We start from the raw sequence: 23,164 nt of genomic DNA on the forward strand, positions 1-23,164 counted from the left end.
TTATTGAACTGCGTAAGTAAAGATGTCAAGTAAAACTTTCATTCCGAAAGGGAAAATACTGAGGGAAATACTAAGACAAAACAGTATCTCCATTATACTACTGTTTAACCTCATTGGTGAATGGAAAATGCAACTGATCTTGGGACTAGGGTCAACCAGAGATTATTTTTTCCATTATTCAAGCACTAGAATACTCGATTGATACAGGAGTGTTGTAAGATAATTAAATGGTCATTAATTCAATCTAAATTAATTTCAATTAATCATTGTGATTATTAGATAGGAATTGTGAATCAGCGGAGAACACGAAGGGAGTGGGAAAGAAACTGCAAACCAGGAAACGTAGTCTCTTTTTTACGAGAGTTGAAAGGCAAAAAGGAGTTGAAACAGTTTTTGGGTACATATAAAATTCCTGTGTCATAATAAAAATAAAATCAGAGTAACAAATGTGCAGCACTTTAATGTCAGGTTTGACCGCCATTGGAACTGTTCACAAGTCGTGTGGACAAGCTAAGTTGTACTTCATTTTCTAAGTATGATATATAACCATTAGGATAATTTAGAAGACACATCACCAGAAACTTGGGCTGAAGAGGGAAGAAAGGGAACATCTTTGGAAGGGCCATGTCAAGTGAACGCTATTCCAATACTTTGCGACAAACAGGAAGAAGTGAGGTCTGTTACACATCTTTCACAGCCTATATATAAACCAGCCCCAATAATATTTACCTGAACAGATATATACAGGGTTTTCTTTTAAATATTCTTAAAAAAGTAATATTTGCTTGACCTATGACACAATGAACGTCTCTACAGGGAAACTTACCATAGGCATAATAAAATAGTCAAGAAGTCATAAAAGATAACACGAGAGCAGTGTCTGGCCTTGGTAAAACACATTTAGGATGACAGCAATGTATGGATACAGCTCTGTTCAAGAAAGGAGTTGTGCATATTTCAAAGTACTTACAAAGCTGGTCTTCTCCTTTCCTTGACATGGGTATGTTTCCTAACTGGATGAGTAGAAAATCATGGACACCATGCATTGCTAAAGGCTATGCCCATCTGTTTTATATGCCTGTGTTGCAATGATGAAATAGTCTCTTCTAACCCCTATGGCTCATAAGTGAAAAGAGATGGAGGTTTTGGCCTATGGGTGTTGAAGGGCAATCTCAAGGACTCCATGTTTCATGAATTCATAGGATTCAGCTCCCCTTTTTTGTCTGTCTGAACAGATTTTTACATAATCTTTATAGAACTGAAATTGTTTCAGTTACTTCAGGTCTACAGCCATGCTAAAATGCTACTCTTCGGTAAAGTTTAACATTTAAAGCAAAGATTGCCAGTGTTAGTCTGCACCCTTCTCATTTACAATCCCTCTGTGTGCACTGTGAAATGGGTGACTTTAAGCATCTGTGGAGGAAAGTAATTGATGTGCCACTACATATCATGGGATGCGTTCAGCAGCTGCTTTCAAAGGAACTCTGGTCAATGGGATCATTCACAAAACAAGCTGGGTCTTTCCAAAGGCTGATGGATGGCTTCCATGGAACAGGTATTTACCTTCAGAGAGAGGTTTCACCCACCTCAAGACCACATCTTCGAAGTGGCACATGGGTTACAACTGCTCTGATGCATCAGCTCATGGTGGTAGTGGTGTTCATCTGGTTTGCACTGCCTTGCAAGCCAAGGCTGCTCCTGCCCTGATTACTTCACGGTGACGGATAGAGAAAGTTACCAAAATGCACTAGAAAACTTTTCCTGTCTTCCAAATGTGCAAATGGATCTATGTTTTTATGGGAAGCCAACTGAAATTCCTTAGTGCCAGCTGCTGAATTCCAGGGTAATTCAGCTGGTTTTACATGAAGCTCTTTGCTCGTAACTAACAGATAACTGACTATAAACAAGTGCGTATAAACCGGAAGGAAAAAATTCACACATTAAAATTGTTTCCCAGGATGTCTGAAAAGAAGGAGGCAAATTAAGGCTATGAGTAGAAAATGAGTGAGTTTTCTATTAAAAATATGCTCTGTTGGTATTGTTTTATGAAGAACCGAGTGACGTCAGTGCTACTAAACATTTAATGAGAGAAACCAACAGTTTCTAGGAGTGTTGCTGCCTCCTGTGGGAATAACCCTAACTGATTCTCTGCCCCCAAAGAGCAGATTTTGCATATTGTGCCAAGCTGACCCCGCTCACAAGCTGCTGAAAGACTAATGCTTCTTCTCCACAGTATCTTTCACAAACCCTGACACCCCCCCTCAGTGTTTCTGGCCTTTTACTCACTCTAATGGCCTGGATACTTCATGCCAGATTTCTCATATACAATCACACAGATATGCATTACAAGATGGGGGGGGGGGGAACGACACATTCGTAACATCGCCTTCAGCAGTACCAAGAGCAAAATTAAGCGCAGAAGAAAGTGAGCTGACAGTTGCTATTTCTGTTATGCCTCCTTCCGAAATCACATCTGTGAATCCTCCCAAAGCCATCCTGCAGAGAAAACGGATCCGTTCTCATTAAATCACTCTCCTAGGTTTCTGAGGGTTGAAAACTACTCTGTGATGCTTAGTTTCCCTCATGATCCAAAGGTGAATTTTAACTGCAGTCCTTGCTTCTGTAGTTGTTCTGTGTTGGGGCAGGGAATGGGCAAGGTATAGGGGAAAGAAAATGGATGGCTTGAGCATAACATAAAAGCTCCTCAGTATGGAAACTCAAAATGGGATTTGTTCTACAGAATCATTAGTTTTCGTGGCTTATACGATATCTCAGTGGAGATATTCACTTCTCAGCATTTTTCCCATAACCACGAATCATACCCCCAAATAAAAGACATCCCTTCAAAACCACTTCCTATTAGCAGAGCATACCTTATATTATAAAACTTGCAAGTAGACCAGTGTTGTACCATGAAGCCTATACAGGGTTTTTTTGTTTTTTTCTTATTTTTTCCCCCCAGTGTAAAAATATACAATGCTACTGCTCAGTTGTTGCAGTGTAAAGGTCCAACCGGTACTTGCCTGCTGAAGGCTCTACTGCTATTGCCCTTCATACCTCCCCAACCCAGACCACTGTGTTACCCCTCCTTATACCTGAAACCTCACAGCGTAACGTATTTTGCCTCCCATTTATAACAAACAATGAATCTTTAGCTGGTGTAATGAGATACTGTCCAAATAATCCACTGTCTTTCATAATTCTGTTGTAGCTGCTCCAGGGCCAGTCTTTGGATGTGATAGGGTCCTTTAAATTCTTCAGTACATTCATTTTCCCCGTTGACAGCTCTACAAAAAGCACATCTGTTTGCAAATGTGAAGTAGCATATATATAGTACTGGTTGCCTTCAGTGAAAGAGGGTTGAAATGTCAGATCAGATATGTGTATGTCTGTTTGTAAGTCATAAATCAACTTGATTTCCCCACGGACAGTTAGAGCCTGGACTCTGATCCTGCCACTGTCTTCATCCGCACTGACCAAATAGCGTCCATCTGGTGAGATGTACGGCGTGCCCGACACGTCGCTGTTGGGGCCGATGACAGCATCAGTGACACTGTCAATGATGAGCTGTGGTGATGCAGCCATCAATCTATTCTTCCTACACTGGACAAAGAAGTAACCACCCAGGTGGGTATAAGCCATGGCCTGTGGTATGCAGCTATGGTTTCTGAAGTTGATAGTCTTGATGTGGGTCACAGTTTCCAGGTCAATTTTGTGAACTGCTGACTTCGATTTGTTAAAGATGAAACCAAACCTGAAATAGAAAACATGACACTGAAGTCATCTCTGGAGACACGGTGAGATGCTTGAGGAAAAGACAAAAGTCAGCAGAACTAGGAAACTCTATGCTGCTGGTTTTGGAAGCGTGTGCAGTAATACTGACTCTCTTCTGTAATAAATCTCTTGGTTTAGTGCTTCTAAAACATGCTAAAAGGAGGTATATACATTTCAGTTAAAATTAGCAACCTGATCCTGGAAACATGAATATCTGCTTGGGTATTTGAATAACATCTTCAAGAGCTGAAATCTTATTGGGAAGATCAATCTACAACAGGAATAATAATCAAGGCTTGTGTGTTCTGTAGGCTACTGTTGACCAGCTTTGTGTGCAATGTTTCAGGTCTAGAGAGATGTAATTCAATATATACTCAAGACTTCCTCAATCCCAAAGCAGGAACCTGTTCTAAATAAAGCATATCATTGCCAAGTTGGGGCCAGAGAACAACTTTGAGCTCTATGTATAACCATTGAGAGAAGACGATGTCCAACCTCATCTCTTAAATTACAGCACCAGCGGGTAGCTGTGATGTGTGTCTGCTCCCCATGGTGCCTGGGAATCAGTGACAAGGCTGAGGTGTAGGGCAGAGTATGTGAAACCCCATCCTGCCAGCACACGAAGAATGTAAAACACTTCTCAAGGAACATAACCAGGGTGCACTGAAGAAAAAGGGTCTTTGTTTTCTGTCTCAAGAGAGGGCAGACAACAGTGAACATGGAATAAATGTTCTGTAAAAGATATATGCTGCAGCACACCTGACCTTTGCTGAAGACAAGAAAAGGTCAAGAATAGCCAAGAAAGGTTTCTGCTTAATTTGAGAGGGAGCCCACAGAAACAGCCTGTTTGTGTTCACCTGGATTCACAGGTCACTGATACTGACTTACCCAAACTAATTTTACATCCATTATCTTTTCATCCATTCAATGCAGACAGAAGGAAATGAAGTGAGTGCTCAGTTTCGTATCTCTACCCCAAAAGATGCAAAGTTGCTTTGCGAAATATGAACGGCAATGTCCTTGTGTGCAGATAATACATATTTTGCTTAAAACACTGCATTTATTTCGTTATTCTTAATCCATCTGTCAAGGAGACACTCTGCAATGATTTCACTTCTAAAGAACGAGCCACTCTAGTGTATGATCCCATGAAAACCACTGGGTTGAGCCTTTCATTTTCCCATTATATTCACATCCATTAGAGAGACTTCAGAATATATCTGCAGTGGAGACTCACAGTGCACTGTGTGGGGAAATTGGATATGACACTTGTATTTCTCCTGGATGAATGCATTTTAAGTACACTTTAAAAAATGTTTTCCCTTACAGCATTTTCCCCCCCCCAAGACTTCCTTAATACTTGGCCAAATGCCTGAAGTTAAAAAATGGTTCTTATCATAAACTTTAAAGAAGTGGGTCAGAATGTGTTTTATGAACACACGGCTGCAGAAGAGGTGCAGTGCTTGCCCGCAACCTGTGATCTGAAAACCTTGCACTTGGAGAGGTTTTAAGAGACAACAATCTACCCTGGGAACTAATAAGAACAGATACATTCCTAGATATCCATCTGAAATAACAGGCAGCTGCAATACATACACAGCAATATTTGCATACAAACAGTTTTTGGCTTGCAGAAGAGATGGTTTTAATAGTCACCTTCCTGGGAAACACTGGGATTGCCACTGATTATTTCTGAGTGGAGAATATAGAACATAATCTCAGTAAGTCTCATTAGCCTGTGAGCAATTATTTTTCAGTGCTGAGGGTAAGAGAATGGACAAAGATCTGGCCTTGAACAAATGCAATAGGGAATGAGGCTGAGCATTCTCTGCTTTCTACATGGAAAACTATAAACAATTATCTATACGCAGTATTTCTTATAGAAGATCGTCTGTATACAGCTGATTAATCACACTGAAGCAAAAGACAATGAAACAAAATAAAGAGTGCAATTATTCTACCTTCCTGTCTTTGAACTCAGACTATACCTTCTCATCTCAGGCTTTAGCATTCAGCAGAGTCATCTACCTTCTGGCACTACTATTAGTCATAAGGTTATTTTGAAAGCAAAGTGGAAAAATGAGGTAGGGAGAAATTGAGAGTGACAGCCATGAAGTATGTCTCATTAGTTTGTGTTTCAGGAAGCAAAGTTATTTATTTTGGATCAGATTCAACACACAATCATTCAAGTGTGACCCCCCTGTCCTCGGTGTTCACTGCAGGGAACCCAAAATAAATGCAAGTGTTACATTATCAGTTTTTGAGTGTTTAGCTTAGCTAAACTACACTGGGAACAGAAGATGGTTAGCGTTGTTGTGTTATAACATGGTAAGTACAGTATAAATTGCTTTGCAGTTATCATCAGTTTCGATAATGTTAATGGGAGGCTTCTTGTGCCTGCTGGGAAGCAGCCGGTATTAGTCCAAGTTATTAGTATGTTAGTTACACAATCTCATTAACCACTACACCACATCAACATTCAAAACTGATGGTTGATAGAAGTGGGCTTTTTAATATGCAGTGCATATTATTTTTCTCCTCAAACCATACACCTCATACATGGACCCAGTATTTGAACAAGTTGGAAATACATGGAAGAACCATGCTTTATGCTTCAGGCAGAATAAACCTTTACCATTTCAGGCAATAAATCTTTGACACAGGTTTATTACGCCCAGATCCATAAAGCAGTTTTGAGGCAGGAAAGGCAACTTCTTTTGGCCATCAAATATCCCAGCAGTGTGTGATACTTTGCATGGCTGACCAAGCTGAGGTTTGAATGCCTGTGCATGTTCTAAGGAAGTGCAGGTTTGTTTCATGCTGGTTCATTGATTCACTGAATAACTATTAGTAATTTGCTCAATCAATAAGAGTAGTTAGCTTGATCATGAATTTATTCATTCACATTTGTAAAGTGCTATAAGATTACTAGAAGGATGCCTGCTAGAAGAGAGCAGCATGGTCACTGGTGCTGTTCATTCAGACAATTTCTTACCTAACGTGATTAATAATAAGATTTGTAGGTGGTATAAAAAAATCATCCACTCCTTCAAATGGTGTGCGGATAACATGCTGCTCCTCCCCTCCACTTGCCTCTGGTATTACCTACAACAAACACACACAAGGTTGAGTACAGGAAAAGCAGCGAGTAAGGTAGAAAGGTAAATACAGATTCCATAGATATACATGGTACCGACTGGCTTTTCCCAGGGATGTAGTAGATACAAATTGATTAATGACTTCAAAATGTTGCTTGGTGTAGCTGTCTTGAAGAAGGTGTGCTAATAAATAGTATTTGAGGCTTGACATTTGTAAGGTAAGTACACAATGTGACTCTCATAAGATGTTTGTACCTCAAGAAAGAGCAGCCATGCAGGAGCTGAAGTAGTACGACAAAACTAAGACCGTAATTTATTCCTCACTGTCTAAAATAAACATGTATTTCATGGTCAAATTTATTAATCTCACTTATATGCACAGATATGATTTACCAGCTTGAAGGATCAAACACTAACTCACAGCAGGTAATTATCACTTTGAAGGAGAACTGTTCATCCATGTATTGTACCATATATAACTCAAGGCGAGGCAGTGAAAGGCCCTTTGGCTGTCCCCTCTCCATGCTGTCCAGCACCCACCTCTATGGCCCTGGGAACTCAGCTCCTCTACCACCTCAGAAAAAGAGAGGTAGAAGCTCTCAATAGTTAAAATGTCAAATACTCAATTTGTTTGCTCTGTTCAAGATGACAGTAACCCATTCATTAGGAACTTCTGCTTCTCTAATGTGCAACAGGGGTTGCTTTGAATTTATAGCTACGTAATTCATTGTGGAAGTGTTAAATCCCCGCAAGGTTTAGTTCAGACAGCAGTTCTTATCGTGCCATTTAGATTTCTTCCAATTAGACTACTCAAGAAAGATGCCCTCTCTTGCACAAGGCTTTCACAAGGCCAGGCATTTGCTTCCCACAAGCCAGTAATGGCTAAACAACAGCATCCCATTAGTCGGCTGCACGGGCTGTTTGATAAATCCCCAACTTCCAAAGAACAAGTGGGAATTTAGATCAACCTCAGCAGAAGCATCTTTGTTAAAAAAAAGATGTTTTATTGCATGTCTGCATCTAACCACTGCAGGTTAAGAATGAACTTGGCCAGATGAGTCACTGCCCACCTTTTGGGAAAGAAGGCTGGAAAAAAGGAAAGATCTGCTGCTGCTGATGCTAATCTCACTGCCTACATAAGCAACTGCACTTCATAAACATAACAGAAAGGACTATCTTAGAGCTGGAGCCTTATAACAAGTTTCCAACAGTGCAGGTGGTCTGTTCTTCTTAATAATCACATGCTTGTGCCATGTCTCCTTTAATTACAGAAACCTCTCACAGCTGGATGGAAGAAATTAAGTCAGAGAGGGTAAAGAGAGCCAATTTTATCTCCTTATACCCTGTACAGCAAACTGCTCATCCCCAGGTGAGACAAATTGGAGCACTGCCTCAGAAACCTTCATGTATTTGTCCCTATTCTGGTTTTGGTGTCTTTTCCTGAAAATGCCTGTTTTGTTGCTAGTCTGTTCTTTGCTAGGAAAAGCCTGCAGGCTGCAGCCATTATCACAGATGAAGCACGTGGCTGGTAGGGATGGCTTGTCCCACTTACATGGGGCAGCATCCCCACGAAGAACATGGACTCCAGATTTATAGGTTTTTATGTCAGAAAGCGCAGCCAACCTTCTCTGCTGCTGGGGAATGTTTAAATGTAGACTTACATGCAAATGCTTCTGGTAGAAGGAATATCCACATGACACCTATGTTCCCAGGAATCAAGTGCAGGAAAATAACTGCTAGAGAAGGGTATGGCTAGCTGGATCAAATCAGCTCTGGTGTCAACTCTGTCATATGACATATAGCAGCAGCAAAATGCCCAATTAGATGCCTACACTTCATGTTTCTGTACCATCCACAAAAGAATGTATCCCCCAGGACAATCCAGAAATAGAAATTCATTCAGTTGTCCAAACTTATGTGATTACTGTGCCCCAATATCACTGTGGGTCTGATGGTGCTGAGTAAGAAGGAGCTCCAGGGACCCCACTGGCATCCTCCTTGGGCTTTGGAGCATGGCAGGCTTACACTGCTCGCAGTCAGCTGGCAGCCCTTGCTGTACAACTTTACAGCACTTGGCTCTGTCATCAGCCTTAAAACAAAACAGACCTTGGCAACAAAGTGGTCCTGCTGCCAGCCTGCAGCACAGTCATTGCTGAAAAACAAATTAAACAGCAGGAAAAATATGGGAGGATGGACGGAGGTGGGATGAATAAAACACACTAGATATGCAAATGAAATAGCAGTTTTATATCCAGACCATTAAATGCTGTTAATTACCTGCAACCAACCAGGCACCAGCTTGCTACCAATGATGCCAAGCCAAGGAAGAGTAAAGGCTCAGGTGCATAAGGACTTACCTGAAGCGTTGGTGAGGACTTCCGCATGTCACCCCAGCTAAGCACCCACACTTGGTCGTGGGACTTGTCATAATGTAATTTGGTTGGTAATGGGTCAACATCCAAGGACTTAAAAAAAGAGAGATAGGTATTTACACAGTGACTCAAATGCACATCACAAATGTTATAGCGGTTTACTGCAGACACTCCCAGGCACCACTGTTACACCCACTGTGCAGCTTCACCTTCAGATCAATTGAGAGATCAGCAGCAGAACCAGCAGCAGAAAAATCTGGCTGCTCAGTGCTGTTTCCTAGCTAGACATCATTCCATCTTATGCTCTTACTTATAGCCAGTAGATCAGGGACCAATTTCTGCTTGAGTTATACCCACACCAGTTCATTCTTCCCACCCTGCTTATAACTGAGGTCAGGCAGCAGCTCAATGAGCGTGAGCCGGAAATTCATCCTAGTGCTATATTACCACACTAGCTGCAAGCCTGGCTGCAGATGCACCCCTGGGACTATGATATCCAACCCATAAAGGAGTTTCTTTCCTGCCAGCAAGTTTACAGAACAGAAATGACACAGTGTGACCCCATGGGTGAAAGCAACACAGGCCCAAGCTGTGTCAGCAGCTCCACTGGGCAAAGATCAACTTTTCGTGTCCCATACCAAGTCTTTTGCCACCAGTGAATTAAGACTTCCCCTTGTAAGTACCTGTATGGCTTTCTGAGTCTGGATATCAATTATCACTACTCTATTCAGCTTAGGCTGCGTTGCATAAATGTACTTGTCTCTGACATTGACCGCTGAAGCCCAGAGGCAGGACTGAGTGCCTTCACCTTCCACTTTAGGACAGATCTCTTCCTGAGAGAGAAAAAGAAGAGGAGATAAAGTTTAATTTCTACAAGTTCAGGGTCTGAAGCAGCAAGAAGCTTATCCTTGAAAACCGAAAGAAAAAAATCCCTGGGGATTCCATTAGGATGATATTTAGCGCCTTCTTTTCCCTTAAAAACATTAAATAATTATTTTATCAGATACCACACTGCAGCCTGGCTCTACCCAGTAACATTAAATAGCTGGACCTCCTGCAAACTCACCCTGAATTTAAATAACCGCAGTGTCTATACGGATCTATCTTTGAAGTACAGCGTGGTTCATTGAGACTTGCAATGCTGCCAGGATTTATTAGCAATAGAAATATCACTCTGTGCTTTGAAAAAAACCAGGGATTTACATTAACTGAATCACAGCTTCATATTTTTCATCAAGTCATTATTTTCAGTCCAAGGGAGTATGCTCTGAGATGCTGGGGCCCAGGGAAACAGTGGCAAAACAAGCAGGGTTCTGCAGTCTATTGCTCCACCACAGGAACTTCCCCCTGTTCAGAAGGAACCAAATCTTGCTGCTTTGCACCAAATCCTGTTCACAGCTGCCTGATGCCGTTATTTTGTCTCTGACTCTCACTGAGTCCTGTGCAAAACTGTTATTAGCTTAATAGGAGCTCACTGGTACCATGAGTTGGAAGAGTCACACATAATCTCACCAACAAACCTCTGTGTTTTGGCTACTCTGTCGCTCTCCCTTCTGTTGAACTGCTTTATTGGAAAGAGCATTTGTGTGGGAGCAGGCTGTGGTGTAGAAACAAGGGTGAAAGGAAATGAACACATATATACTTCAGTGAGCAGAAGCATTGGGTTTAAAACCTGTCAATACAACAGCTGGGTCACTTTAAATAATGGAACAACCTCCCTAAAAGGGAGGCAGTTAAAGCAGTAGAGCTTGTTCAGGGAAAGGGGAGGTACAAGATACAACAACGCCAACACCATGTCTGTATCAGAGTGATGGTTAGGGATGAAGATTTCACCCCTAAGCAGCACAGCTCTGTTTAAGTACCTTGGTGGAGACTGGTTGAAGATACAAGACTCAACAGCTTGGCTGCATTTTCCTTTCCTACGCTACTGCAAGTGAAAAGATGCTACAAAAACCCAGCCCTGAGCTTCCAGCAGCCACACACAGAGCCAAGCACTCAACAGCCTCCAAACTGCCCTCCTCATCCTCATCTCTGCACTGGGGCTTAGGCTCTCACAACATACCACCCACGCAGAGCAAGAGGAGCAGGGAGCACCACTTTCTGCTATAGTGCTCAGCTGCTCTGTTTGCTTTTGTGCCCTCTAACAGCAAATGAAGAAACTTTTGCTGTAGAAACCCTCCTGAAGCTGCAGGCTGGTGTCAGTGTCTATGTGACAAACACTCAAGACACTAAAAGGGAAAAAGGAGGGGAGAAAAAAGGTCAATCCTTCCTATATCAAGGGAAAGGACCCTATGATATCGGTAGGAAACCCTTAGAGGTCTCTGAAAGGCAGCCAAGTAATGACATTAAAAATCCCCTTCATGCCCACCACTCTGCTGACATTATCTCCTTAAGTGCCCTCTCTCCTTTTGTTTCTCCGGAACCACCTCATCAATATTTACAGCTTTTTGGAAAAAAAGAAACACAAGCTTTCTGTCTCTGAGTAGCAACATCTCAAGTGCAGCTTCATGAAACTAACCCAGTCCTGTGGTGAGCATCAGTCTGGATTCCTACTAAGGTTTATTAAAATCCAATGGGAAAACCCCCAACAGTATCAACCGCAACTTTATGGGTATCTAAAAAGTACTGAATGCACACTCAGGAGAAGATCCTGACCCATGGCACCAGAGCCTGAGCCAGCCTTTGGGGCTCATGATAGTGATTGTCCCCTTTCATTCCTCACAAAGGCTGAGTCCTTTTCTTCAGGAAGTAGCCACATTCTCAGCTTCTCCTTTTAAAAAGCCCCACTAAATAAAGGAGTGACTGAAAAAGCATTTCTGGATGTATTTCTGCACCTGTGCTTTATGAGAATTCATAGATCCATGAGCATACATGCTGTATGTTACCACACAGGAGCACATAACAGAGGTCACTGAGAACACTGCCGTCACAGCACCCCAGGCACATGTTATTCCCCTTGTCATGTTGAGCTCCACAAGTGGACAAGGCTGTGCTTGACATTCACTGACACCTAAACACATTCTCCTTGTGATTTCCTACAGCAGGGGTGGGTGAACCCAGTGCTGGCAGGAAATGCTGGACAGCAAACAAGGATGGCACAGGTCTGCCGTTCAGTGGCAGTAGATGCAGAGGACCAGCATGACACAAACATCTTCTGTGCATCCTGACCCCCCTCCCTGCTGTGGTTTAATCTGGGAAACTACTTCTAAAGAGCAGAAAGTGGCCAATTCCTTTGCCTATCAGTAAAAGGGGCCAGTGAGTGATGTGTGCATCTTGCTGCCACTGGCTTTTGTACTTTCTCTAACAGCCCAGTAACAACTTTTGGGCATGGATCTGCAAACGGGCTCAAACAGGACAAGTGAAAGCCATTGTCTACATTTTGACATGGTAACTAGTCAAATTCTCTGCAGTGTGTCACTGATCCTCCATGTCAGTCTTACAACTTACGTGGTTCCCTTAATTTTCAAGAGGAGATAATACACCACACAAAGCCCACCAAGCTCTAACATCACTGTGTCCTTCAGCAACAACCACCTTTAAAGAGATTAAGAGCTGTCAGCTGTAGCTGCTTGGTTTAGGACTTACATAACTTGTGAAAATCCTCTCTTCGGGCCTGATGTGTCTCTGGATTTCGCATTCGTTTGGCTGAAGGACTGTGATCCCATCATCAGAAAAGACATAGAACATATTCCCAACACTCAGGCCTTGAAGGGGGATAAAGGAAAAGAAGCAGGAATGGTTTTGGTATGTATCCATAGCTGTTAGGTTTTAAGAGCCCTCCTTCCTCCCCCAACAAACAGAATCTGCCTCACATAAAGGTTGGTTGGTTGGATGCAGTCGGTGCATTCACAAAATCAAATTTCATGTCACAACAAGGGCTTCAAGAAGTGAAGAGGTACAGACACATTCAAAAATGCCTTGCCTTGGTGGCGGTGGTTGTACACAAATAACTATGTCCAGGTCTTGTGCATGTATACCAAAGCCAGATTTGATAACAAGAAGCCCCTGCATTCATCGGTCACTCCCTCAGGTTATGACTGTGGTTTTTGTATGATTTCACAAAAAACAGCTTGCTAATAATTTGAGAACTGAAGGAGAAGTTTCACTAGAACTAACTTGAAGGTTATACCGTTACAGGTAACTTGACTATGATGTAAAATGGAAGTGCTCCATATCTGAACAGATCCGTATTTCCCTGTTTTCTGAAGCCACCTGCATGAACTAACTACAGCCACCAAAACAAACACATTTTTGAAATCTTGCAAATTGTAATTCACAAATGTGGAGTAGTTCAGCATCGCAACAGCACTCATTTATCCAACTGGGGCATTCCAGGAGATGTGGAAAACTGGCCGTCTGTCATGGCTTTGCTGTTAGCAGGTTGTATTTGGTCATTTCTGCCATGCAGAAATGCCTTAAATCACTGATAATTTGGTTGTTCTCCAGCTACATGCAATTGCAGCAATCAGTACCTTTAGGAAATGTTCAGGATCTTTTCAAACAGTCTAGTTAGAAAGATCCAAGAGTCATTTCGTCTTTTTCACTCCCATTAAGTGTTTGCCATGACCACTGTCACCCCTGTAACATTGATAGTGTACTTATCTGCTAATGATACAGCAATGTGATAATCTGCAATTTCTAATTAATTACATTTTACCCATGGAGAAATAAGGTCCTGGTTCTACAGGTCTGAATAACATTCAGCCTTACAATTCCCTTGGCTGCTTCAGTGATGGCAGCTCCAGACACTGCTCATATCTACAGTTTCCCACACCTCTTAAGTGTTTGTAGGACTGAGGTCTCAATCATCATCAAAACTTCACTATAATAACATGTAGAATTTGGACAAATGCATTTTGGGGAAATTTTATAAATTCCATAGTATTTAGAAAGGCCCGAAGGAGTTTTACTTGGTGCTAAACCCCCCTCTTTTTGTGCCAAATAAGGGGCTTCAGAGTACAATGCCTCAGCACGTGGTGTTTGCTGTACTGACAATGTTCAAGCTGAGTCTCCCTAAACCATACCACAGAAATACCCCAGTTAGGGCATCAGGCGGGTATAGGAGCCATGATCCTTAAATGTGATGCCACAGTGAGGGATCATGCATGTAGGAAAAGAGGTACTGAACTTCCATTAAAACTAAGTTAAAATCTTTATGGACTAAAAGCTCGCTTTTCCCAAGTATGTTGTTAAAACATTTCATTCGGGCACTTTGGACCAAAATCTGCGCTCACAGCACGCACACAATTCCCACCTCCTTCAGTGGGACTTGAGTGAACACATCAGAGGGCAGAGTTTGACCCTGGCTGGAATGAGTGCACATATTGCCATGAGTAAAGGATTTTAATCCTAGAAAGTGGAAATAGGCAGGCAACAAATTATGACTGTTGTGAAGATGCTCATTATTGTTTTCATGCACGATAGCAGCGTGATTTCATCTGATGAGCCTGTAACAATGAGGGTGTGTTTCAGAACTAAGGCTATAATTAGTCACAGAAATACTTTGATAATGATTTTACCCTATTAGGTTTAGAGGCAGTGACTTGGCACGTCCCACACTTTATTTTACAGTAAAATGAGTGCAAGTTTTAATATTGACTGGCTTAAAATATAACCCAAATAGCATCCAGGTACTCTCTTTTATAAAGAGTTTACCAAATGCTTTTGTTTTAGAGAGTAATCCTCTCACACTGATTTTTAGACAAAACAGTATTCTCACTAGACAAACTACGTGTTTTATTGTGACTTATGACCTATTTGCCAAGTGTTGATTGGGGTACATCTCTAAACAATCTCTTGGACATTGGTAAAACAGACTCTGCTCTTGATTTTAGTGCTGCAGCTCCTGAGTCTGGGGAATTATTTCAGTACAGAGGTGGGCAATGGGGAATTCGGCAGAGCTGTGTTATTTATAGTAGTGAGGCAGGTACCAGATTGGAAACTGGGGGAGTGATGAGATATGTTTTTCTTTCCCTTTTTAATTGAAGACATTTCAGGTTGGATGACACAACTAGCTCCAAAACTAAAGGCTTTATAAAAGGCAGCATACCTCATCTGTGTAACAAAAACCATTATGTAACAAAACCCCCATTAATAACAGGGATGGTTTCCTAACCATAACAATTCTTATTTGAACCGTTCTAGATGAAGTTGATTCTAACATCTTTATTTCAAGCACTTCAGGAGGACACCTGATGACAACCAGAGTTGAATACAGTCTCCAACTGAGTGTACTTTTGTATTTCCCTACTTTGAGATCAAAAGGCAAATTTGTCACTGTGGAATAATCTCCTCTGACCTCATACTTGAGTAATTTGCCTCAATTTAACCTGGATGCTTGGAAGCATTTTAGAACTTAAATTTGGTTACAAAAAGCTTTCAGCTTTTAAAGTACGTACTTTCCTAACTGATGATTCCCTGCTGGCTCAGCATGCTCCCTTTACCCAGGTATAAAGCAAGCATCACTCGCTGCAGACGTGAACACTGATATGAAATAAATCTCTGCCTTACATTTGGGCTACTTGTAGCTTTCCCTGTACAAAATTAAAGTCTTGTTTGTACACTGAGTAAATATTGCATGTGCTTCCAGTTCCATGTTCAACCGGCTGGTCAATGCTATGTGCACTCATGTTTTGAGGTCTAACCTGTGCGTGGTCTGTGAAAGCTTTTGAGGACAGACTGATAGACTGAATGTTGCTAATTACTTGCATTAATTTACTTGTTACTTTGACTTGCAGCAAAAGCTTGTCATACACAACATTCTGCCTAGGTATTTTCCCCAATAGCTTTAGTTACTACAGACCTTGTGGGCACAAGGGTGTGATAATTTCAAAGGAGCTGAAGTCTACCAATCCATTTGTTAATATTGCTACTCACACATAAGTTTTTATTTTAATGGAATTAAAAGAATACATTAAAATGTAAAGCAAAAAATACCATTCCTCTCTTCCAGCTTTTTCTGTGCCAAGATTTCGTATGCTAAAGGACATTTGATGGATTCTTTGTCTAGAATGAATGTGCTGATCAACTGCTATAGAAAAACACAGACAGGAGAATAAACCTGCTCTAAAGATACTGAACTGCTTAGGAACATCAACAGTAAATCTGCTTTTGCTGCTCATGTTTTCCCTGTACATTGCTCATACTTGAATTTGCAATGTTGATAAGCAGCAAGTTTATACTGTTTAGCAGAATTATAGTAAGACTTTCTGCAACCAACTTCTTAGTTGGTTCTTTGAATAATACTACTACCTCTGGTAGGGTTATCCAACCACTTCATAAAGGAGCATAAGGGATGCAGTATATAAACAGCCATGTAGCATCCTTCAGATGATGCTGGACTGATTAGATGCACTAGAGATTTCACTTCAAGCAGAAGGGAAATAGCAATTCTTAGTGTCTATAACGCCATTTACAGGAACATCAGCGTAAAGAGATACTCTTCACTGCCGTGCACCAGCCACTTCTAGGTGGCATATTTGGGAATAAGTGATGGAGAGCTATCTTAGGCTGCTATGCCACATCTCATGACCTCCAGCCTGCTGCATCTGCTGCAGGAACATGCCTGCAGCAGGCAGTGGGACAGCAGGTATGCATGGGGTGTTTGCATACCTGGTCGAGGTTGCACCGGTCACTAAGGGCTGGCATTTCTCTTCTGCCCCTACAATCCTTTGGGCCAAGCCACAGCAATCCAGAAAGCTCCAAGGAAGGGCATGAAGACCAGCTGTCATTTTGGGTATCTGGAGGCACCACATATGAAAGGGTCTTTGCACCTCCCAAAGGCACAGTGAGTGGGGAGCCCTTCTTGGAAGAACACCAGGAGGATGAGGTGTTTGCAAGGGGTAGGGGGACACAGCCAAGAGCAGTTTCTAGGTGCACAGGGGTTCCCCACAAAGCTGGAAGGACACCAAGCTCCCAACTTCCTCATATGGAACTGGTGGATGCAAGAACCAGCTTATGCTTGGACTTCAACCCAAGAACCTTCCTCTGTGTGAGGAACACACAGCCTCAAGGAGCCAGAGGCTGCGCTCCCTATCAAGGCACTTACAGAGGTGCTTGAGAGCTCCTTGGGCCTCTGCGCAATGCATCTTACTGTGCGTTTTGGACATTATGACAGCACAAGTGTGCACAAAATCAAATACATTTTCATTTCAAGTGCCTCCATATTATCTTCGAGTCAATTAGCTGGTCAGGATGGTGTTTTCTTTTCTAATTTGGCTTCCAAGACACACAGATGTTGACCTTGTGCAGGGCACATTGTAAATCTAATCAAACTAGAGATCTTAACTGCCAATTAAAACAAGGAGAAGTGGGGCAACCTTTACTCTGCATCGATTTAAAGGATAGAAGGATGCAAAACCTGTTGTGGGCTTTTTTTTTTTGTCTGCCTAACAGTCAAGAACACAAATTTTGTTGCTTAGTAAACATCAATACATGCTACTGAGGAGGAAGAGCCTGAATTGCTTGCTTAAAATGCAGTCTATTGGATTTATGTCCTATTTGTTCAATTATGGTAATTTGGGAGCACTTCTGACATCCGTGCACTTGTTAATGCAGCTTGAGAATCTTCAGGCTACTCACACTTGTGGCAGTTTATATAAAATTTCAATTTTTACATATTTTATGGTCATCTATTATTTCTTAGTGGAAAAGTATCAGAAGGTACGATTTATATTACGAGAGTGATATCTCTTCGAATAGTTTAGCTTTTAAATGTCTGGTCTGTACTTAATCTGGTAACTGTGAAAGCTGATAGAGTTAGCAGCAAGTCAGTGGAGAATGGTCCATCATGGAATTATTAAAGCAGACAAGCACATTATCACTACGACAAAAGAACTTTACTGCAGTACCTTCCTCTCGCCACAGTATGTTTGCAACTGCAGCATCAGAAAATTGGGGAAGCCAGAAAATAATCAGGAACAGAAAAAAACAAAACAACAAAACAATGTCAAAATTGTCATCGTAGCAAGAAACTGAATTAACACTTATGTTTACAGGAACTGTTTCATTTGTGAACCCTTTGTAACATTCATTCAAATACTACCAGGAAAGAGAGAGAGTTCTAAATACTCCTCCCTGAAACGAAGCCAACTTTAGCCTGTACATAGATCTTACCAAAGAGAAGGTGTTACTTCCAAATGTAATGTACCTGTATGGTACAAGCTCTAGTTTTCTGTAGAGGTTCAATCAGGAAACATCACATCTTTCAGAAGACTTTCAGTTAAGGCAGCTACACACTGTGCTGCATTTCTGTGTGGAATTTCATGCAACTATGTTCTGGTTTAGGATTCAAATACTCTTTGAAAGTACATTTGCATTTGAATTTCTGGTTTAGATAGATCCAATTATTTCTCACCATAGTGTAATTTCCCTTGCTCAAGTATTCAAGGGAAAACGAGCAATATTAACAAGAGTACATAAATCTATTTAATAAGGAATAGAATATATTTCCCAAAGACTCACCATGAGAGCACATATTTACGGCTAACTTTGTTTTCAATTCCGGCTCTACATTAACAGGCAGAAAAGTAGCAAAAATCCCATTTGCACCTAACCTTTTAGTATCCCCATAAACCCAAGCAATCTCCCAAGTAGTTAAGAGAGCGGAATTAGAAAGAATCAGGCCACTGGGAGCTTTTCCACTGGGGTAACTAATCACCTCCTCCATTAATTGTGTTTTGGGGACAGTGCGGTCAAGATAACATTGCCACACTCCTACGGGACACATGCAGCTCAGAGCAGCTGGGGGAATATTTGTCTTGTTTCACACCGAGGGAAGCCTATTCTACTGGTTAGTGATGTAAATGCAGGGAAAATCAGTAATTCAATCAGAACATTTTCCAGTCATCTAAACATTTGAGAACTTCACCCCAAAATTAGCTTTCACAGAAATCTTGTGCAGAAATCAAAGAAGTTCATTTTCTGAAGCCACATATAATTTGACCTAATACTAGGTTTGGGGTTCTCTGATATCTAAAACTAGTGCAAATGTATTACTTTATTAAAGATGTTACCTGTACCATATCCATACATTTTTGGCACATAAAAGGCACCATAAACCTGGGTGAGGACATTTTACCTTCCCCGTGGATTCCCTCCCAAACTGGTATACAATCATCGCATCAAAGCACAGACAAACCTGTCACTACCTTAATAGTAAGAGTCCAACATAGAGCATGCAGTCGGCTGAAGCATCACATTGCATGTATACCATTACATTTAAATACCCTTTAAAGAAATAAATCCGTGGAAAGTGAAGCTTACGGGTCTTTCTTGCCGAATCTTCTATGAAAAGAGATGATATGTCCTCATCCACTCCCACCTCGTTTTTAGCAATGCAGGTATAGGCACCAGTGTCTTCATATCGCACGCTACTGATATGAAGTTCACTCCCGTTTGCTGTAAGAAAGACACCCATAAACTGTGTTCCTCACTGCTGCTAATTGCTTTTCCTGCTCTTAATTGCCTTCCATTGCCTGGCAACAACAGGGTGGCTTCACAACATGTTTCCCTGTACATAACTAGAGGTATTTTGGGGATTCTCATCACAGTTGATGTTTTGCTTCTTTCCATTAGCACATACACGCTCTGTGCCAGGAACGAACAAAGAAGAATCCCAAGTGCAAACGATAAATTGCTTTTCATTTCTTTCTTCTTGTTAACAAAGAAAAAATGCTTTGGCTTTAGTAGAGAAAAATTAAATTGAGTTTTGTAAACTGTTTTTCATCAGATCACCAAAAACTTGGGTCTGGGAGGGGTTTCTCCACTCCTATCATTTTGCTTCCTGGAGTGGGACCATTGCCTAAGACCTTATTCTAAGACACTGCACCCAGCCATGCAGGGAGATCTGTGTTGCCAATGCTGGCTGAGGGCTGCAATACACCACAGCCAGACTGGGGGGGACATGGGAAGGCTTTCAATATGCTTACACAGAGTTAAGTATTTTTGCCTTTTGCTGTATCTGTTGCAGCCTCATTTGAACAAGGACCTATAGCAGTCCAAAGCCCAATTCCCACTGCAGAGGTGGGTGTAAGGAGCCAAGGGAACCAAAGCCCAATTCTCAGCTGACTTTCTTCCAATGCAAATAAACCCAAATAAAGAATTTAACACATTCCTCCTCTGCTTTGCACAGCTCTGCACAAGAGGTGAGGCAGTGGAGAACCAAGCATGTGGTTGTTTAACAGAACACTGTTACCACTCCTATCAATCAATACTGTGTTTCCCAAGATATTCACAGGAGAAAAAGATAAAAAGGAAGAACAGTGGTTTTGTAACACATTTTCCAACAACTGTGGCTTAGCGAGAGTGCAGGAACTTCTGGTTTAAAGTGCAAAATAATCCTCCTTAATCCCTGTCTACAATACTTTAATTAATCAGAATTCTGTTCTTACCTAGAAGCATTAGTTGTTTGGATAGTTTTGGCATGATATCAATGCCGTTCTTTAGCCAGGTAATTCGGGGATTAGGGATGCCTTCAGCATGACATCTGAGGCTTGCCGACACACCAGGCTCCTGCGCCTGTGTTTCCGGGTACACGCGAATCACTGGCGGCACTGTGGGAAACAAGGAATTGGACAATTTAAGCTCACCTTCCAGTGCTGTTCTTGGTCAGTGGCTTGAGAGAGGAAAAGGTTTGATCCAAGCACCAGGAGGTAAGCAACATTCTGGTACAGAAATGATTCTTCTATAGCTCAACTTTGGGTGCAGAAAATAGGAAATAATAAACTAATAAAGCAATGCCAGGGAGCAACCTCGATACCCAGTTTTCTATTTAGACTGTTCTTGCTTTGTTTTCCTTTCTTTCACTAAGGGACTAATCAAAATTAAGTGAAGTTGGATCAAAACCTAAGGCGAGTACTCACAGATTTAAAAATCAAAGTATAAACTTCCAGCCTTCACTGAATCTAGTAAGGAAGAAACTGGATGTCTTGCCTATTAGAAGTAGCACATTATTCACCATTTTAATTAAATATCCATCAGGAAATAGCCTGTATATTCACTACCTGCTATTCTGAACAAATAAACTACTTCCCTTTCTTCTGAGAGGCTTTCAAAGCATGACTCATCTTGTTTCAGGAAGGCCCCTCTGAACTATTTAATATACTCAGCTGGCAGAACTACTAATTATATTACAATTTGAGACAAGTTCATTGATTTTCAATCATGTTGCCTTCATTCCTCAAATCAACAAGGCTTTATATCACCCATTGACTCTTTCTTCACAATTCATTCTCCTGCTTTAAGGAGAAATTGCAATATTGCAATATCAGTAAAAAATACAAGTGGAATCCTCCTGCCTTTCACCTTGAGGGATTTAATAAAAGGAAACATGAGGATGTGCTGTATTTGGTTGATGGTATTTCAAGGGTGGTCATGGACTGCTCTGTTTCATAACCAAGTGGTCAACTTTATATTAAGAGATTTTGGGACTTGGATGTAACTGTTGAAAGATGTACAGCTGTGTAAAACCACGGTCAACGTCAAATGTGGATGTGATAGGTGGGAGCCTGACTTCTTCCTCTAGGAGAATGAATAACCTCTGCTGGCACTAATGGAGAATTAAGGAAAAAATGTGGGTTTTCTTTAACATCACCTGAACGAGTTAATAACAAACTTCACCTGGAAATCACTGGCTCAAGGTACCTAACACAGTGTAGTCTTTTTATATAGTCTACCATTGGGCTCCAGGCCTGGCAAAATTAAATTGTCTTAACAGTTGCTTCAGAATAAAATGAAATCTGTGTTTGCAGCTTGCTATGTGTCTATATACCCATATGGGCATAGTTTAAATAATTACATTCACTGGCATACACTTTCCATCTATTTTTTATGGGCCTTACCAGAGAGAGATGTATTTTACTTCTGTCTCACCTACCAGCTGCCAAGTACTAACCAGAGCTGAGTCGTCAGCTTGGAAGGAAATCAGCCACGACAGAAAGCCCTCAAGTCTACTTGGGTTTTATAGCTTTAACAGTGAGGGGTTGCTCAAGTGTAATCTGAAAGGAAATGCCTCTGGGCAAAAAATGGGGACTTTTAGCAAAGGAATGGCTTTAAACTTCACCTCTGCACTAGATGTGTGGGTTTACTTCCATGTCTCGTATTTCCTTCACTGGAGAAGAGAAAATGTGTTATAATAGGCAGAGCAGCAAGTATAACGCCACCCAAGATCTTTTTAATCAGGAGGTTACAAAAACGTAAGTTTGTTTTATTAAATTGAGATTTCAAATTCCAAATTAGAGCATTTGCTGGCTTTTCATCTTCTCCTCCTCCCATTAATGTCAGGGTTGCAGCTCCTCCTGACTTCAGGAGGTGCCAGATCAAGTGGAAGGTGAGCAAAGGAAGTGATGTGCTGGTGGAAATGGCTGGCAGCTGTCAGAGCCACCCCTGGGTTTATTGAAGAGGCAGTGTGCAAGCAATTCAGGGCAATAACACTGTGAGTCAGGAGCTTCTCATTCCATCTGCACCTCAGAAAATTAATTGGAATCTCTCTGAGTCAGTGTCTCCAGGCGAGACAGGATAAAGACAGTAATTTCTGGCCACTTTGACAGGGTTTTATGAAGGTCCTGCACTCAGTGCTTGTCTCGCCTATGATTTGCTTGCTACTAGTAACATTTTTAGAACGAAATGATTTAGGGATTGAGGTGCACTGAAAGGCTATGTGATTTATTCGGACTCGTGGATGAGAGGTAGTTTGTCTCCTACAGATGCATAGGAAAAAACCCCATCACCCAAGGAGGCCATGTGCCCAAATCCTGAAGTCAACTGACAGCACTTAATGTCCCCAGGGACTTTCCCTATTCTCCAGATGGCACAACCTGCCTTTTCCAGTCCCCAAGCAATCCTGGCCCTCTCTGTCTATAGGTTTGGCTGCCCTAGCCTCTTGCACACAGACTCGAGTGCCCAAGCTTGCAGCTACCAGCT

General features: G+C 41.6%; 1 protein-coding gene across 1 annotated transcript in view; it reads right to left on the reverse strand.

Moving 5' to 3' along the window:
• Positions 1-337: 337 nt before the first annotated feature.
• Positions 338-23,164, reverse strand: part of FSTL4 (follistatin like 4) — a 199,296-nt gene continuing 176,469 nt past the window's right edge. The window contains exons 8-14 of the mRNA XM_034067179.1: positions 20,635-20,796; positions 19,508-19,642; positions 12,830-12,948; positions 9,928-10,077; positions 9,230-9,337; positions 6,770-6,879; positions 338-3,754 (exon numbers count right to left, since the gene is read on the reverse strand). Of these exons, the coding sequence (XP_033923070.1) occupies positions 3,052-3,754; positions 6,770-6,879; positions 9,230-9,337; positions 9,928-10,077; positions 12,830-12,948; positions 19,508-19,642; positions 20,635-20,796 (1,487 nt within the window). The 3' untranslated portion in view covers positions 338-3,051. The remainder of the gene's footprint in view (positions 3,755-6,769; positions 6,880-9,229; positions 9,338-9,927; positions 10,078-12,829; positions 12,949-19,507; positions 19,643-20,634; positions 20,797-23,164) is intronic.

This window comes from Melopsittacus undulatus, chromosome 10 (genome assembly GCF_012275295.1).
Source record: "Melopsittacus undulatus isolate bMelUnd1 chromosome 10, bMelUnd1.mat.Z, whole genome shotgun sequence".
Classification (NCBI taxonomy): domain Eukaryota; kingdom Metazoa; phylum Chordata; class Aves; order Psittaciformes; family Psittaculidae; genus Melopsittacus; species Melopsittacus undulatus.